This window comes from Kogia breviceps, chromosome 12 (genome assembly GCF_026419965.1).
Source record: "Kogia breviceps isolate mKogBre1 chromosome 12, mKogBre1 haplotype 1, whole genome shotgun sequence".
NCBI lineage: Eukaryota > Metazoa > Chordata > Mammalia > Artiodactyla > Physeteridae > Kogia > Kogia breviceps.
Genome location: NC_081321.1, coordinates 7,328,772 through 7,348,526, shown reverse-complemented (window position 1 = coordinate 7,348,526; position 19,755 = coordinate 7,328,772). Strand labels below are relative to the sequence as shown.

Genomic DNA, 19,755 nt, shown 5'->3' with positions numbered 1-19,755 from the left:
CGCGGGCCTCTCACTGTTGTGGCCTCTCCCGTTGCGGAGCACAGGCTCCGGACGCGCAGGCTCAGCGGCCACGGCTCACGGGCCCAGCCGCTCCGCGGCACGTGGGATCCTCCCGGACCGGGGCACGAACCCGTGTCCCCTGCAACGGCAGGCGGACTCCCAACCACTGCGCCACCAGGGAAGCCCCAAATTTAGCTTTCTTTATGAGAAAGTTAGCAGAAACTAAGCAAAGCTAAGCAAATAGGGCAGGATCTCATAGTCATGAAGATATATCCACAGGTACATTTAGAACATATGCTGTACTTGAGGCATTATATTGGGTTGGCCAAAAAGTTCGTTCGGGTTTTTCCATATCACAAAACCTGAATGAACTTTTTGGCCAACCCAATACTAGTCTCCCAGGACACAGAAGTGAACTAGACATAGTCCCTGCTTCTTAGAAAACCTGAGATAAAGTGAACTGTAAGCCAAAAAGCATCCAATACATAATCTCAAGTATATATAATATATATAAATTTATACAAAACTGCATAGAATTACAAGAGGAAACTGACAAGAAAGACAAGTATCATACAATATCGCTTACATGTGGAATCTAAAAGTGTACAAATGAACTTGTCTACAAAACAGAAACAAACTTATGGTTAACAGGTGGTAAGGAGGTGGGGAGGGATAAATTGGAAGATTGGGATTGACATATACACACTACTATATATAAAATAGAGAACTAATAAGGACCTACTGTACAGCACAGGGAACTTTACTCAGTACTCTGTAATGGCCTATATGGGGAAAGAATCTAAAAAAGAGTGGACATATGTGTATGTATAACTGCTTCACTTTGCTGTACACCTGAAACTAACACAACATTGGAAATCAACTATACTCCAAAAAAAATTAAAAAAAAAAAAAGAAGCAGCTGACAAATACATCAATGAGATAGGAGAAATGGAAGTACATAAAGAGAGAGGATGCATTATAAATTGTTATTTCGTCCTTTTTGGGACTCATCAGTACAGTGTAGCTAATGCAGTAAAAATTTAAAACATTTTGTTTCTAAAACTCAATCGTATATAAACAGTTCTGAGGTTGGGTATTGAATGCCTAATGAGTAAAAGTAACTAACTATTTGTAATTTAATTGGGATAAAAACAGGATTTTTAAAATCCAATAAAGGGTAAACAAAAGATTGGTATTTGTTTATAGGTATAATATTTATTTAGCACTCAGTAATTTAAAACATAAACACTAAGAATTAAAGTGTAAAAAGCACTTTTTCAGTGTTTCTAATGTTTTAAAATACAGAGTTTAAGATAAATACTAGTTTTAGTGCCTTTTTTTTTTTTTTTTTTTGGCTGTTCCAGGTCTTAGTTGCGGCACTTGTGATCTTCAAACTTTGTGGAGGCTTGCAGAATCTTTAGTTGTGGCATGCGGGATCTAGTTCCCTGACCAGGGATCAAACCCAGGCCCCCTGCATTGGGAGCATAGAGTCTTAGCCACTGGACCACCAGGGAAGTCCCTAGTCTTCATACTTTTAAAAGTTTCCCTGTATATTTTTAACTGACAGTAAGAGAATTTTGAATGTGTTAACCAATTGTATCCTTTTTCATTGGTTATTAAAATCATTTTGCATGGTTTCAGCTATCATAGTCATTTTGTGTGTGTGTGTGTGTGTGTGTGTGTGTGTGATATGCGGGCCTCTCACTGTTGTGGCCTCTCCCGTTGCGAAGCACAGGCTCCGGACGCGCAGGCTCAGCGGCCATGGCTCACGGGCCCAGCCGCTCCGCGGCATGTGGGATCTTCCCGGACCGGGGCACGAACCCGTGTCCCCTGCATCGGCAGGCGGATTCTCAACCACTGCGCCACCAGGGAAGCCCTATCATAGTCATTTTTATGGTCCCATGTGTACAAATACAGGGCTGTCTATATAGAAAAAGAGGAATTCATTCATATTTATTGGGTTCAAAATATAAGTATCAACTCATACTACTTAACACCTACTTAATTTAGAATCATGCTCTTCCAAATCCCTATATTATTGAAGGATAGCTTGCCTCTTTGCTGTTAACAAGTATTATAAATGCACATTGGTGATATTTTTGGCAGGCCAAGAATTACAGCAGCAACTGTATATAACAATTTATAATGCATCTCTTGGAAATTGCCTAAAAAGTCCTTAAAGTATTCAAGTCCATGGAGACATTATTATTTGTCTTGCTGCAAATCCAGTTTCTATCTGTGTAGCTCCTGGCACTACTAAGTCCAATATCATTCAGGTAGGCACATTCCCCAACTCCTTTGATAGCAAACCTAAAACCAAACACAAAAATATTTTTAAAACATAGGTTGCACAGACATCAACATTCATTCCTCCTCTGTATTCTTCAGCACCCCTACTCCAGATACTTTTAATGTGGACAAGAGAAAAGTGAAAATCTGTCATTCATATGGCTTCTTCGTAAATATATACCATGTCTGTATTTCCTGCCTTTTCTATTCTCAAAGTCCCTTGCTTGAATATCAGAAGGTTATCATCACCAATACCAAATCCAGTTATGTTGTTTATCAGGTATTTAACTAATGCTTGCTGTTGTAGCCAAGTGAACTGCTGCCATCAGCAGTGATAAAAGAAATTATCACATTTTGAGATATAGGGAAGTCATTCTGGCTTATACATGAGTTAACTTGAATTTTATGCTATCTAAAATAGCCTGTTTATGGCCTATCAAACATACATTTGTACATCCGTTTTAATTATTCAAGATAAGGGTACATTGACCAGAAGTAAAGAATGACCACGTTAAAAATAAAGGTTAAATGCCCCTCTTCCTGGGACACCAATGCTGGTAACTCCTTCCATGGTAAGACTCCCTTCCCAGGGGCCAAGGCCATACTGGCCGGCTGTTGTGTACATACTGGTCTTTTTTTTTTTTTTTTTTAATTTGAAACCTTGAAGAAATGTAACCCTGACTCATTTAATGTTCCCTGTTCTGACAAGATATTAAATATAAAATATAAAACTCTGCTGGAAACTGCTTCTCTGGAGCAGTTTCTCAGAGTCATCTGCCAAGCAGGCTTCTGGGCTATACAGCCCTCAGCTTGGCTCAAATAAAACTCTTTTCTATTCTTATTATTGATTGTTTATTGATTACTTCCATTGTCAGTAGCCTTCAGTGAAGATTATTTTCAGTGTTCTCCTGACCTGTTTCATACAAGTGTGAAAATAAAAATATTTACTTAATAGTAAATTCTTACAACGGCTTAGCTTTGATTGATGGAAGTGATTGGGCCCGTATATTTTATCTGCTCCAATGTAATGGTTAAATTCAAAATACCCCCACTGAAGTGTTCACTATCCGAGGTAGGTTACTAAGTTCCTTCCAGAGATAATTTACGGGGGATTCCCATTGGTTCCCTGGTGACCTTCCTTTTCTGAATGGCCGCAGCCGCTGGGAGAGTGGCCTGAGGGTCTGTGGATATCAATGCTTCAGTGGCTTTTTAGGCTCGTAGGACCCCTGCTGTGCATCAGCTGTTCCCTCTACATTCTAAATAGGGATTTCAGCAGTTTAAGTCAGTGGATGAAAGTGGAAAAGCTATGTCCAATGTCATCATCATGCTAAAGATTTCCACTGAAATCACAATAAGTTTTTCCAAAGGCACAGCTCATAAACAGAAGAGCATACAAAGGATTTCTATTTTGTACCTCATAGAGCAGTAAGCCTTCCATGATATTACATTTATTTTCCCATAAACACAACGCACACACATAACCACATGTAAACACAGGAGAAGGAAAAGAAGACTAAAAACGTACGAGGCATTATATTCAGTGCTGTCTGCCCATTTCCAATCATGATGTGATGATTCTCTTCTAAGGCCAATCCAATGGTCAGAAGGGCCTTTATATCTTTTTAGGAACTTCTATTATAAAACACAGAAAGTAAAAAACACGTGTCTCTTTCATATTACTCTTGAGTCTCTCTTCCCTCCAGCTTTCTCTCTTTGGGTGGCAGCCTGGTATAATTGAAAAGCTTAGACTTTGGAGGGAGACTAGTCCCCACTTCTCAGCTTAAGTCACTCAACTATCTCTAATCCTAAATTACATTAAAGTGACCATACAGCCCAGTTTGGGAAAGTCCCAGGTTATGCCTGTGGTTCCAGCATCAGATTAATATTCTCACTTTCACTTCCCAAAATGTCCCAATTTGGATGATAAATCACATGATTACCGTATTTCTTTGTACAATGGGAACAATACATCGAATTGAAGGTTGACTATGAGGACTACAAGAGAGAATGTATCTAAATTGTTTCACAGGGCTTCCCTGGTGGCGCAGTGGTTGAGAATCCGCCTGCCGATGCGGGGGACGCGGGTTCGTGCCACGGAGCGGCTGGGCCCGTGAGCCGTGGCCGCTGCGCCTGCGCGTCCGGAGCCTGTGCTCCGCAACGGGAGGGGCCACAGCAGTGAGAGGCCCGCATACCACCAAAAAAAAAAAAAAAAAAAAAAAAATTGTCTCACAGAGTTCCAGGCAGAGAATATGCCCCAAACAAATATTAGGCACTAATATGCATCCCATGCCCCCCAAGTTTGCCTGGAATGGGGTCCTTCCTCATCTTTCAGCTTTCACCCTATGCAGCCTATATCTTTCTCAGGGTGCTAAGTATTCAACAAAGAACATGATCCAAAACTATTTCTTACCAGCTCCTCCTCAGTTTCAAACTGAGCAAGAACAGCCTCTAATGAGGTACAGAATGTCTGGCTGGATGTCCAATTCCTCGTGTCTTCAGAAAAATAAAAACATTTACTTCCAAATCCAATCCATTCTTTTGGGCAGGTAACATACAGAACATATGAGACCGGCTTTGTGTTTCTCACTAAAAGTTGGACAGACACAGTGAATCATAACAAATACATTTTCTCATCCCTTTTATCTATTTTTCCACTTACCATCCTGAGGTCAGACTTTTTTTTTTACATATGTATGTATACATACATATATATATATATATATATATATATATATATACACACACACACACGTGTATGTGTATGTGTAGGTACAGTATAACCAAATTGCAAAATGAGAGATTTGAAGAAAAATATGGCCAAATATCAACTAGACTCTTGTGCTTTTATGGCCTCTGCTAGTAGCACTTTGTTTTTCTTAAAATCTGAACAGGGGCTACTTTCTATACGTAGATAAATTGTTAAAAATGTCTTCCATGCCCAAATGCGTTTGTTTTTCCCAACGAATAGTTTTCCTTTATACGTATTTTGGCAGCATTCATTACATAATTTCCCTTATCATCATCTTATTTTGCTTCCAGAAACATATTCTCAAGTGCCTGGCTACATAATAAATACTCTCTGTGGATGCTGCTCAACTCTTGGTTATGTGAAGAATTGCTGAGCTGTAATGCACTACCAACTAATATTTCTAATGCCTCTTGGAATGCTACCAGCCTTAACCATTTATAAAACACCAACTGCTACTCAATATGTGGAAATATGATTGCATTTCACTACTTGTCGAAACAGCTGGCCTTTCTGAGATCATTTTTCTTTTTTTGGTTTCTGGGAGAATACAATATTGAGATCCATGATCACTTGCTGAGTGCAAGCTAGCAGTAGTTGGTTTTTCCTAAATGATTTTATTATATTGAGGATTTGCCTTGGAACAGAATGGTCTACAGAAACTAATATGTGAATAAATACATATATTTTATATGGTGATCTTTTACCCCTGAGGTCAGTCTTGAAGTACGTACATTCAATTGTTTTCTTCCTAAGTCATCACTGACAGTCTTATCCCAGGCACAAAAGTCATCAGTCCACCAGACTTCAAGCAGAGTACCTGTGTATCTGACTTCCCAGGGGTACACGGACACTAATGGCTTTAAGGAAATCAATTTCTGTAGCATTTAATTTCTGTAGTATTCTTTCCTAGTATCATACAGATTCCCTTTCCCACATCTTCCTTAATATCAGTCCTTCTTACTCTTGACAAAAGAAAGGCAAACTTCTTGCCTTTCCTAGATTTTACTATGGTACATTTCTTAGGGGGTATAAAACCTTCTAGTAGACAAAACATAAAACAGGTCAAATATTGATTTTAGGACCAAAAATACAACATAGGGTTTCCTATGTAGTTTTTTGTTTTATACATATTTCTGTTAAATATATATAAAAATATTTGGGCCCTTGTTAGATGCTCTTAAACCAGCAAGATTTCAGAGTGTAGGCTATGGGAAGAATAGATGTTTTTGTTCCATAACCTGACTTTTTCCTCCCTTATCCAATCTGATAAGAAATACTGTTGGCTCAACTTTCAAAGTAGATAGATTCTGACACCTAGTCCCACCTCCACTTTTACCATCAGGGCCAAGCCACGGTCCTCTCTGGCCTGGATTTCTACAAGTTTTCCCTAATAGGTGTTCCTGAGTCTACTTTTTCTTCTAACAATCTTTGCTCAAAGTAGCTGTCAAAATGATTATTCTACAGTGAAATTCAGACCACGGCATTCCTCTCCTACAATTTCCCTCTTCCTGATCCTCCCCACTACACTCAAAATAAAAGCTGAAGTCTTTAACTGACTCATAAGGCTATTATCTCCCTGACCCCCAGCCCATTACTCTCCTTCATTCTCATTTTACTTTAGATGAAGAAGCCTCCTTGCTTTTCCTCCAACATACCAAGGAGATTCCTCCTTTGATTCTGCTTGTTCCTGCCACCTGGAATGCTTTCCCCATATAGCCACATGGCTCCTTCATCACCTTCAAAAGTTTGCTGAAAAGTCCTCCTTTCAGGGAGGCTTACCCTGGCCATTTGTATTCCTCAAACTGTTACCCCTATATTATAGTATCTGTGTCTTCCTGCTGTAATATGAGTTCCCTGGGAGCAGGGATTTCTTGTGTGTTTTGTTCACTGGTATACCTCAAATATTCCACACAGTGCCTGGCACATATGGAGCTCAATAAGTATTTATCAACAACATAAATGTGTGAAGAACATTGTAAAGTTTGGAGAACAGGTAACTTACCTGTCAAAAAAGTGGAAAGTACCATCACAATTGTAGCTAGGACCACAATCATGAGGATGCAACAAGAAAGCGGGATTACAGGAGATGTAATTGATAGGTATTTTCTTTGGAGGTCTTTTCCTATAAATACAAATGTCATAATCTCAATCTCATGAAGGTATTAGGAAAAAAAAATTAAATTTATCACAGAATCAACCTGTAAAGTCAGCTGTACCTCTACTACCCTATTGCCAACCCCCTTCCCAAAAGGTCCAGGTCCACAAATGAGAACCATGGCCCAAGAAACTGAGTTTTTTTTCCCCTAGAGAATCTTCTAGTTATTGGAAGAAGAGCTAATGAGAGAATAAGAATCAAAAAGAGTAGAAATCAGGATGAAAAAGAAACATACAAATGATCCAGATTTACCTCCAGAAATAAGAGATCTGGTTAGAAGTACTGAAAGGAGCATTAGAAAATTACTCAATATAATTCATCACATTAACAAAATAAGAGAAGAGAAAGCACATAATCATCTCAATAAATATAGAAAAAAATGTGAAAAATGTTTATTCATCCAAGATAACAAATCCCAACAAATTAGGAATTGAAGGACTTAACCTGATAAATATCATCTATAGGAAAAGAACAGCTAGCATGATACTTAATGGTGAAAAAGTAAATGCCTTCCTCCAAAGGTCAGGAACAAGGCAAGGAAGTCTGCTCTCACCAATCCAATTTAACTTTTTCCTAGATGTTCTATCAGTGGCAATAAGGCAAGAAAAATAAATAAAAGGCATATAGATTGGAAAGAAGTGAAAGTGTCTCTAGAAGTGACATCTGCTCATCTCCCAGTAGAAATATCAATTTGAAGATTATCTGCACATGAAAATATCTTCCCAAGAGCCAAGGATTCCAGGCACACCCACCCCCATGTCTCATCCCAGCTCCTGCCTACTCCAGTAATTCCAGGCAGATAAAACAGCCTCAGACAGCTTCCACACAAGGCTTCCTGTGGGCTCCTAGGAGCCCAGGCCCCTGCTTCCCTCCTGCACCTGCCAACTCCAGCAGCTCCAGGTGGCTCCTGTGGTACCTGGCTCCTGGTGAACTCTGGGAACCCAGGCCCCCAACACCTTTCCCCCTTTCTAAGGCTAGAGAACCTTAGAAATTTAATTTTGGATGAAGGACTCTTGCTCCAATATGTGGACAGCTTGCTTATAGCGAGCCCTACATACGATAAATGTCTACAAAATACCATCAGAACCCTGAACTATTTGGCCAATTGTGGATATAAGGTCTCCCAGAAAAAGGTCCAGATATGCAAACAGCAACTCACATATCTGGAATTTGTCCTCTCCCAAGAACAGTGGGATCTTCTGCCTGACAGAAAGCAAGCAATTGCGGCCTTGGGGGCACCCAAGACCCACAGACACTGAAAGGCTTTCTGGGAATGGCAGGGTTCTGTCGTATTTGGATCACAAACTTTGGGCTCATAGGAAAGCCCCTCTAGGAGGCACCGAAGGGACATGGTCTTGAGCCCCTTACCTGGACTAAACAGTGCCAAACAGCCTTTGAAACAATAAACACGAAGTTAATCTCAGCCAGCCCTGGCTGTGTCCTGGGGCAACCCACCACTGTGTATGTTCCTCATGTCTTTTCTTTGCTGGAACAGAAAGGGGGCTATTGATTGACTTCCAGGAGAATGGGAAAGTACCAAGCCATTCTCCTGGACAATCCCAACCTAAGTCTCCAAGTCACTTCAGCCCTAAATCCAGCCACATTGCTCCTGATTGACGCTGCACAATTCCCAGAGCATGACTGCCTACACGTCATCAAGCTAGTGTCCTCTAGCAGCCTGGGCTTAATCAACCAACCCTTGGCCGAGCCAGATATGGAATTGTTCACCGACGGAAGCAGCTTCATGGACCAAGGTAGGCGACGTGCTGGGTATGCAGTGGTAACACTTAAAAGGATTGCTGGGCTTCCCTGGTGGCGCAGTGGTTGAGAATCCGCCTGCCGATGCGGGGGACACGGGTTCGTGCCCCGGTCCGGGAAGATCCCACATGCCGCGGAGCAACTAAGCCCGTGAGCCATGGCCGCTGCGCCTGCGCGTCCGGAGCCTGTGCTCCGCAACGGGAGAGGCCACGGCAGTGAGAGGCCCGCCTAGCACAAAAAAAAAAAAAAAAAAAGGATTGCTGAAGCAAAAGCCCTGCTCCCAGGGAGCTCAGCTCAGAAGGCAAAAATCATCGCTCTGCCAAGAGCCCTGCTCCTTGCTAAAGGGAGGCGAGTAAATATAGACCCAGACTCTCACTATGCATTCTCTGTGGTGCGTGCTCACGGGGCAATTTGGGAAGAAAGGGGGCTTCTCACTTCAGACAATAAAGATGTAAAACATGCTTCTGAAGTCCAGTCACGATTAGAAGCAGTCCACAAGCCCTCACAGGTGGCTGTAACACACTTCCCAGGCCACTAGAAAGGCGAGACATACAATAAAGGGCAATCGGTTAGCTGACCGAGCTGCAAAGAGAGCAGCAAAGGAAGGTGATTATCAGGCATGCTAGGGTCACTCCTTCCACAGATTGACTTGTCAAAATAGCAGCCAGGGTATTCAGAAAAGGACAAGGAGAGGGCCAAAGAGTGGGGTTTCACTCTTGACCATAACTCATCTGGCTGGGAATGTAATGCACAAGCAACTGCTTTGATTCCTGAGGCTCCTGTTGGACGCTGTGCTGAAACACGTTCATGACAGCACCCATTACGGGAGGGATGCCCCCTGCAGTGGATTCCAAAGTGTACAATGGGACCTCACTTACAAAAGACCATCCGGGGGCTGGGGGCTGGAAAAAAAAAAAAAAAAAAAAAAGACCATCCGGCGAGTCACTCGGAATCGTATGATTTGTGCTAAAAATAACCCCCAAACTGTTGTCAGACCTCCCCAGATGGGGCACTCAGCACAAAGGGCCCTGCCCCACCGAGGACTGGCAAATAGACTTCACTCAAGTGCCTTGAGTTGCAGGAAACTTCAGATCCCTGCTGGTATGTGTGGACACTTTTTCAGGATGGGTGGACGCATATCCCACCTGGACAGAAAAAGCCTCCAAAGTGGTTAAAGTCCTCCTTAAGGAAATTATTCCCTTGTTTGGACTACCTAACACCCTTCAGAGTGATAACAGGCCTGCTTTTGTCTCTAGCAGAACCCAACAAATGTCTAAAGCACCGCAAATTAGTTGGAAGTTACATTCACCCTTGAGACGACAATCAACAGGAAAAACAGAAAATGAATCATACATTAAAATGGAGCATTGCGAAAATATGTCCAAAAACTCATTTCACTTGGGATAAGGCCTTTCCAGTTGCCCTGCCCTGGATCAGAGTGGCTCCCAGAAGCAGGCTTAAATTCAGCCCCCTTGAAATAGTGTATGGTAGGCCATTCCAGGGCTCTGCCCCGGCAGGGGATTCTGTAAATGCTCTGAGAGACATAGCTGTTAATTTTGTTCAAGCTTTGGGCGCTATACTAACCTCTGTTCATGAGTTTGCTGCCAGCAGCTCTGCCTATTCAACTGAGGTAGCTTTGCGTCCTTTCTGGCCCAGAGATCGAGTCCTCCTTCAAACCTGAGCGAACAAGGGCCTGAGCACCAGCTGACTGAAAGGTGGACAGGACCACACGTGGTACGGCTCGCCACGCATTCATCTGTCAAACTGGTTGGAATAAAGCCTTGGATTCATCACGCTCAGACTAAAGCTGCACCACCGCCATCAATAAACGACCCAACTCCCGAGAGGCCTAGAGAGCAGTGGGTTTATGAGCCCTTAGAAAACTTAAGGTTCCTCTTCAAAAAAGGTAAGTGTTGAGACTGCAATTTCCTTACAGCTGGAGAAGCATGGATCAGTCCACTTGTTTAATCCTATTCTACTGAACAGGACAGGCTCAGGTCTGAATAATTGAGAATTGTACTATTTACTAAAACTTCTAAGAATTATTCCCTGCCCAATGCTGATCAATTCCACTCCACGGTCCTCCCTCGTCATCCCTACAGGGCTGGGAGTAGCTACGAGTGGTCATCGCCCCTTATCTCACAAGACTGTGGCATGGAAATTGACACTGCGGAATTGTAACAGGGAAAAGCTAAATCAGACTCCATGTTCAATCCGTTTCTTTGACTTTAACCTTCGCTTTTTGTTGCTTTTCTTATTTATTTACATTTTTTAAAAATTAAATGCAATTTTATTAAGGATTTCAAATTACATATGTCAAATTTCTAGAATGGAATAGGACCATTTTGAAACTGGAGAGATGGCATAGATGAACACTGATATCCCTTGAAACTCCGACTTTATTTAAAAAACAATTCCTCTGCAAACCATATTCCCCCTTATGTAACAAGACGAAATAGTATCTACCTCTTCACTTTGGCAACAGCTATTTCCTAAAGGAATGAAAAAAAAAAGTGATTTTGCTACTTCTTTAAGTTCATTAAAAACGGGATTCTATCTTTAGATTAAAAATTTTAAGTTCAGAAAAAGCTGTGTTCAGGTGAGCTATGGGTACAAAAGAAAAAAAAAGTCACAGAATGCCTAATCAAAACAACCAAAATCATTTTGAAAATAAAGAGGAAAACCAGGTGTTTTCATGGCATTTTCCCCTTTTCCCCCCTTTAGCTACTGCAATTGCTTAAGGATTTCCAGTAGTTAATTAAAATCTCAGGAGAGGAACGGATAGTACTATACAAAGAACACAATGTGTTTACATTCCAAGACCTTAATACCAAATTTTTAAAACAGAAGCTCTATCACCTCTAAAAAGGAACACAATGTAATTTTATTAATATAACAGGAACTCTAAGGCCTTCCTATAATTACAACCCAATTAGTCCCTCCTCACTGTCAAAGCTTTAAAGTTCATCCCCAAAAGTAACAGTAATTAGTCTGAGGTATTTTAAACGTGGCTCTACAGTCCCTAATTTAATGGCATTTCCCCCTCTAAAAATGGTCTTATTTCTACTTTAGTCCCATGATATCTGCAGTATTTACTACAATATGGTCATAATTAAAACAGCTGGAAAAAAAATTCTTGGACCTTTTCAAACTGTTGCTCGTCCATCCACTTCTATTAAAATAGGAGCCACACAAAGATCTGCAAGGGTTGCCTGACCGGATCCAGAATAAAGGTCCTTAATCTTTGTTTTCCAGTTTAACTATCAGACCTTGGTATAAATAAAATGCTGAATATCACATACTTGTGGTACAAATAGGTCCAAACTTTTGAGCTTTTGATGAGACTGAGAAACATTTCATAAAATTTAACTGAATATGCCTTAACACATCTGTGAGGTAGTTAAGTAAACAGTACTACCCATTTTAATACATAGTAAAACAAAAGGCGTGGGTAAATGACACACTCATACTTTAAGGAATAAGAATTGGAATTAGCTGTAGAGGCTTGGGGCCTTTTGTCTAGTTCTGACCAAAGGAAATAAAATTTACCCTTTTAATCTTTCCATTAAAAACTTTAAATCATTTAAGAGTTTGTTTTCTTTTTTTTTAAATACTCTCTCATTAGTAGATGTAGTACCTCTTCCAAAGTTGGCACCCTTTTCTTCAATAATGCAGTAAACTGGGTATATAATTTAAGCTAGGCCTCTGCTTCTACCTGAATTAGTACAAAATTAAGACATTATCTCTGGAGAACTAAAATTATATTTGACATTTTTATTTTAGGCTGCAAAAACAAAAACGAGCAAACAACAAAAAACTTGAAATAGGCTTGTCAAATGATGTAAATTCATCCTTTCCAGGGAAGCAGAAGGTAGACGCTACCACAAAGAAAAGATGCTTAGTTAATGGAGGTTAAATTTTAAAAGTACAGTTAAAATAAAAATAATGAGACTTAACTTCTGAAAATACTAGGTTTTATTCACCTCCCTGTAGTAACCAATAACCATTAGTTAATAAGATTTCTTTATAGTAACTGTCACCTGAAATACAAAAATCCATTAACAATCTAAGTTTTCAGGTGTGGTCTTACTGGAAATTCTTAACCATATATTTGTCTTGACAAGTGTTGTTTTCTAAATGATGAATTGTCTTAGTATAAGTCACCGTATGTCTGTAACAAAGTAATGAAAGGCACAGCTAGTGCAAGCGAACTTAAACCCATTCAACTACCTGCTGAAAAAATACTTTGGTTGTTCAGGAAAAAAATTAGCAAGACAAAAAATCTGGTTCATTTCACAGTTCTGTTTATTTTCATAACTGTAATCTAATAGTTACAAGATAAAAATACTCCAGGAAGAACCAAATATGTAGCAATGAACAAACATGCATGAGAGAATTTGTGCATTCAATGTATCTGGCAGAAAAACTAGTTAAAATGCTAAGTAGAACAAATTTGGTCTTTAAAATATCAGTTCCTTTCCTTTAAAAAAAAAACCTTGAGTCTAGCAAGAAAATACAAAAACATAAGGCTGTAAGTCAATAATCGTTGTGTTTAGGCTATTACAGTGCAGGTCATCCTCAAGGCCACGTACATCCTGCTTCACTGCTGCTTGAACTCTGCTGGGTTTTGATCCTTCTTTGGGTCATAGTCTGGATCATTTTCTTCATCTCCTTCTTCCCCTTCCTCATCCGCTTCTTCACCTTCTTCATCATAATCATCATCATCATCTTCAATAGCTTCTCAAGTATAACACTGATCTTGGGATTATGCGCTCACGTAAAAAGTGATCAATTTCAAAGTCTGCAGCCAGAATAGCTTCAGCATCATCATCCACTCTCAGGAACTTCAGGAGGGGCAAAAAAATTAAAGAAAGAGTCATTAGAAACTGTTTTGGTCACAGTACGAACTGTCCCACGTCCCTTGTGTTTCTGCTTCTTCTTAATGGTTTTCAAAGTGACATTCTTCCCTTTTTTCCAATCTGTGTGGCACCCTGTACAACCCATAATTTCTGGTCCATCAAAAGAAAAAGGATCAGAATCATCTGGTTCTGACCTCATCCTATATGTCTTTGTCAACACTTCATTTGTGAAAATATTCATTGGATTCAAAGTGAAATTCTAAGACAAAACTCATAGGCTGACCAGCGTCTGAGAACTTCACTTTAATATCTTTCAAGTGCTTCAGAATAGGTTCATCGTGTTCCTGAACCATATCACTGAGCAAGTCAACATTCTTAAAAACGGTCAGCCAAACTTCAGGAATTCCTTTGGGATCTTCTTTTTCTTCATCCTTTTTCTCATCTTCAATCTTGGCCTTTTCTCTTAGCTCCGAAATTGCATCTTCCTCATCTGGTTTCCATTCACATTCTTCTTCTGTAGGTTCATAAATGGCATTAATGATCTCAAATCGCTTATCAAATAGAGGTTGATAGAGAACAGCATACTTTCTTTCAAGATCATGAACTTCCTCATAGAACTTGGCTTCTATCTGTGCACATTTAACTTGAAGGTTTTTGAGAGCATTCACACGTCTTTTCACTACCCTAGGCAAGCTTTCAATGTATCCTGTTGGTGTTTCTACCAGACCATCAAGTCTTTCTTGAAGGGCTGCAAGAATCTGAGGATTTTGCATCATCTCAACAGTCAGCTGACGCGCTTTGATTTTTGTTTCTTCACCAGTTGCTTCTTCTTCTACTTCTTCAACATCATCCAAATCTTGATCAAGTTCAGACTGTTCTTTGTTGTCGATGTCTGCCATGTTGTGGCTAACACAGGGAGCCAGGCGGCCGGAGCTACGGGGCAGTGACTCAGGGCTGCGGCGGGAGGGGTAGAAGGCTGTGCGGCGAGCAGATGGCCTGCTTTTCCTATTATAATCATACATAATGGCTTGCCTCAGGGAACCCTGCCCCTGTGCCTGAATGTTATACTAAAGTGCCCCGGTTGGGCTCACTGGGAGACAATCTGAGTCCGCCCACCTGTGAATGGCTGAGAGAAAGAAGAAATTAACCATCCCTTCACCAAGGCTGGTCATCCAGGGAGACGTTTTTCAAGACTGATGGCCCTTTTACTTTACTTCCTCACCACCTCTCCCTTTCTATTCTGCCCTTTTACTTTATTTCCTCACCGCCTCTCTGATTCTATAAAAGAAACTGGCATCCAGACCCCGACAAGACGGTTTATTGGAGACACTAGTCTGCCATCTTCTTGGTCGGCCGGCTGTCCGAGTACAGTTGCATTCCCTGCCTTAACACCTCCTCCCCGATCCACTGGCCTGTCGTGCGGCAAGCCAAGCGAGCTGGCACTCGGTAATATGTTCAAAATTCTTCATTTCTTATTTTGCTTTGGCTTGATACATCTTAGTGGGGCCCTCTCCTCCCCAAAGACCCCCAAACTCTGACTTGCCTGAAAATGCAAACAAGCACGAAAGAAAGCACTGGGATGCATAACAGCTCACGTGTGCTCATGACCACATGTCCCTGGAACACAAGCGAGAAGTAATAACTCTGGAGATGACATCTGCTCTTCACATTCAAGCTCTCTTTCCCCACAGGTGTTCTGTTACCCTTCTTGCCCATTTATAACCTGAGAACCTTTTTAGAGCACTTTTCCTATTGTAAGAGTCCTTGTGAATAATGTCCCTCTTTGCTAAGTCCACACTATTGATACCTAGTACAATATGGATGAATTTAAATGCATTATGCCAAGGGAAAAACAGTCAGACTCCGTAGGCGTTCTTCTAAAGCAAGAGTATAAGAACAAGAACAGGAAACTGATCAGTGGTTGCCAAAGGGTGTGGGAACGGGAAGGAACTGTTTACAAAGGGCATGGGCGGGCGTGGGGGGTGTGGAACTGTTCTATATCTTGACTGTGATGTGATTACATGATTATATGTATTTGTCAAAACTCATAGAAATGTAACCCAAAAGAGTGAATTTTACTGAATGTCAACTATACTTTGAAAAAGTTCCTGCTGACTTTCTTTTAACCACTACATTTCACTCACTTCACGAATATCTTCCAGAATGATAGAGACCCTCAGTTTAAATGCTAGGCAGGGGAAATAAATAACGGATTGGCTTGTTTAAACAGTATACAATGACATTTTGGCTCCATAAGAAAATCTCGACCTTCATTCTTTCTGGTTCTACATTAAAACAAAACTGTCTTAGAAACTCAGTATGTTACGACTTCCATAATTTTTTTCATTGTTAGAAGAGTAAGACGTACATCTCCCTCACACCTCTCCAATAAATCTCCTATTTGCCCCCTTACTAATCTTCTAAAAGTCCCCCCTTTTTGTTCTCCTTTATTTCCCTATATCTAGCTCCTAACACCCTCCCTTGTTTCATGTTCCACTTCTCTTTTTTGCTTACTTAGTAATACTTCTCTTTTCCTTTTTTGTAGGGGAATAAAATTTGCCACCCCAAAATGTCTCTTTCGCATGTGGATTATTTCAAGCTGCAAACCATCTAGGCCCAAAAGACTCAGGAAGAATCTTTGACCATCCCCCTAACTGCCTAAAAGAATTTAGATAGAAGGCCTGTTCCTGGAATAGAGCTATCACCAGAGATATCTGCAAAGATTAGGAGGTGAGTGTGATGGGGGAAACTGGAAATGGCCTAAAGATCAGAGTCCACTCTTGTGTCCCTTGTCTCTGTGTGGCCCAGCAAACATTTATTCACCAAACATTTGCTTTTCCATTTCCATGTCAATGACCTTCCTCCCCTTTGAAGTCCCAAATCACTACCCCCAACATCTTTTGTCATTAGCTGGAGACAGTATTTAAAGTGAAGAGTTTGGCCATTTTAGTCAGTTTTTCAGTTTTCCTGTGTCTCTCCCATGTATACATGTTGTTAAACTTTTGTTTGATTTTCTCCTCTTATTTATCTCATGTCAATTTAATTCTTAAACCAGCCAGAAGAGCAGAGGAAAATTTCTTCCTTCCTGACACTCTCCTCTGGTGTGTCCTCTTTTTGTCTCCCTCTAAATTCATATGCCTCTTGTATTACACTCTGAACCCAACAACCTTCAAATTTCTAGTTTGAAAAATGGTGTCAGGAATTATCACAGAGAACAGAGAAATGAACCATATTACTGGTCTACTGGTTTTAACTTTCATTTTCATGTTCTAGAAAACTTAGTTAACTTACAGGAACAGTTTAAATTTCGAAATAATAGGTTTCACATTTGCACTGGTCAAGTAGTTTCAGTTATGTAAGCACTTTACTTAGCTAGAAAAACATTAGCATTCTTTAAGAACCTTCTTTTTCATTAAGCATGAACCTTGTGTTTCAGGAACTACAATATCCTGTTGATAAAAAATAAAATTCAGGGATGGGGGAAGGAAAGAAGAAAGAAGGAAATGCTTGTTTTCAGCAGAAAATAGAGGTTCAGTAAAAGGTATTCTTTCTGCTGGACTGAAATACAAACACACATGAGCTATGTTCTTTTTCTTTCTCATCAAATTTGCTATAAACTACAAATGCTAAAGGGTTTGCTGGCAGATGGGTTTGGCCTCCAACTCCCACCCTCAAACACCCACATCGGTTTTTAAATGACAAAGGATCTATATACCAATAGTCCCAGTTTCTGCAGGGACTTTTTTCTGACTCAATAATTATTCACGGTTCTATTAAACAAAAGTCTCTTTAGAGAACAGTAAGAAATTAATTCTCAGCTAACATCAACTGGGGAGAGGGGATGAATTGGGACATTGGGATTGACATATACACACTACTATGTATAAAATAGATAACTAATGAGAACCTACGGTAGAGCACAGGGAACTCTACTCAGTGCTCTGTGGGGAACTAACTGGGAAGGAAAACTAAGAAAGAGTGGACATATGTAGATGTATAACTGATTCACCCTGCTGCACAGCAGAAACGAACACAACACTGTAAAGCAACCATACTCCAATAAATATTTCTTTTAAAATTGTGAGTTTTAATCCTATTTCTTCCAGAAAATGTGACACCAGGTCAAAAGTCACTTCAGAAGTGAAGCCATCTCCAACTCCCTAGGTTTCATTAAATATATTGTAGCACCAATCACATCAAATTGTAGTAACTCATTTGGCTGTCCTTGAGATAATGAAACCCTGAAATCAGGGTCTAAATGTAATTTGTCTTGGTAGCCCTGTGTCTAACAAATAACAGATTCTAAGTATATGATTACTAGATTCAATCAGACTACAGAATAGGTGTCATGGTTAATTTTTTTTTACATATACATGTATCTATTCTTTTTCAAATTCTTTTCCCATTTAGGTTGTTACCTAATACTGAGCTGAGTTCCCTGTCTATACAGTAGGTACTGGAAACTTTTATTAGTATATGTATTTCAAAATTGTTAGATATTAAAAAAAAGAAAAACCTCAAAAAATAAATAAATAAAGGGGTGGGATAGGGAGGATAGGAGAGAAGCTCAAGAGGTAGGGGATATAGGGATATACGTATACTTATAGCTGATTCACTCTGTTGTACAGCAGGAACTAACACACCATTGTAAAGCAATTATACTCCAATAAAGACATATTAAATAAATAAATAAAAATTTAAAAAAGACAAAACTATTGTTGTCTCTTTGCCATGACTCTGGGATATAATGATCTGTTATTTAATATCATAATGTGACTTGCCAGGGTGCAAGTTGCCAGCAACCTGGGAAAAATACAAGGACTAGTAAAATAAAACCAGAGAGGGCTTCCCTGGTGGCGCAGTGGTTGAGAGTCCGCCTGCCGATGCAGGGGACGCGGGTTCGTGCCCCGGTCCGGGAGGATCCCACGAGCCGCGGAGCAGCTGGACCCGTAAGCCGTGGCTGCTGAGCCTGCACGTCCGGAGCCTGTGCTCCGCAGCGGGAGAGGCCACAACAGTGAGAGGCCCGCGTACCGCAAAAAAAAAAAAAAAAAAAACAGAGAACATTTTTCTCTTAATCTCCTGTAACCTGATTCACCGTGCAGAAATATTTAAGTAACATACACAGTAACACAATCACCGACGCAACAATTACACACTTGTCCTCTCACCCACCTCTAGTCCCTCAAAACATCTCTCCTTCTATGGAGGTTAACTGTGAAGAATTATATTCCTGCAGTGCAATTTCTAACCTGCTGTCAGTGGTCAGTGGAATACAAGCTGTTTTATTTCGTCAAAGCTTATCAATTTTCCTTACCAGATCGTCCCTCCTCCATGCTTTCTCTGGAGGTAGGGTCTGTCTGTAAGATTTTCAGAGAAGCGTCCTCCACAGTCATGTTTCTGCTTCAACAGGAACACTCGGCCCTGTCTTGAAGTAGTTGCAAAAACAGGAACTGGGAAGTGAAAATAGTTTGAATCTGAACGATCAGCTAAAAGAGAAGCCAAACTCCCGCCCAGGCATGTGGGCTGTAAAGGAAATACATGAAGCTGCCAAGTTCTTTAGCATTTTAAAACGCAAAGTGCTTTTAATTTAGAAGGATCAACTCCACAGACTTCTGTTCCCTGTCAAAATGGAATAACAGGGACCAGATTTACTTTCTTGCCTGAATCAACGAAAAAGGAAAAAAAAGAAAATGTGTGGAAAAAAAAAAATATCCTTTTCAAGCACTGGGCATCAATCAATGAAGGGCAGTGATCCTCTGAAAACAAACTTGGTGAGTCCTGCAATTGCCCCAGCTACTGCCCGGAGATAGTTTTGTACGTGTGATTTAAGCAGGGGAAAACCAAGAAATGCCAAGAGATTCCCTGAGGTAAAGAGGGGAAGCCCAGAGACAAGGACTGTGCAGCTAGAGTATCAGAAAAGAAAGAGATACACAGAGGATTCTGGG

The 19,755-nt window shown here is 40.5% G+C and overlaps 1 protein-coding gene and 1 pseudogene across 1 annotated transcript; both read right to left on the bottom strand.

Moving 5' to 3' along the window:
- Positions 1–1,929: 1,929 nt before the first annotated feature.
- LOC131767397 (C-type lectin domain family 2 member D11-like) lies at positions 1,930–19,292 on the bottom strand. Its single transcript, XM_059082673.2, has 5 exons — positions 19,125–19,292; positions 7,041–7,160; positions 4,700–4,875; positions 3,815–3,921; positions 1,930–2,310 (listed from the first exon to the last, which is right to left on the bottom strand). Exons 1-5 carry the CDS (start codon positions 19,201–19,203, stop codon positions 2,166–2,168), a joined length of 627 nt encoding a protein of 208 aa, XP_058938656.1. The 5' UTR covers positions 19,204–19,292; the 3' UTR covers positions 1,930–2,165.
- On the bottom strand, positions 13,451–14,912 carry LOC131767387 (nucleosome assembly protein 1-like 1 pseudogene; annotated as a pseudogene).
- Positions 19,293–19,755: the final 463 nt, after the last annotated feature.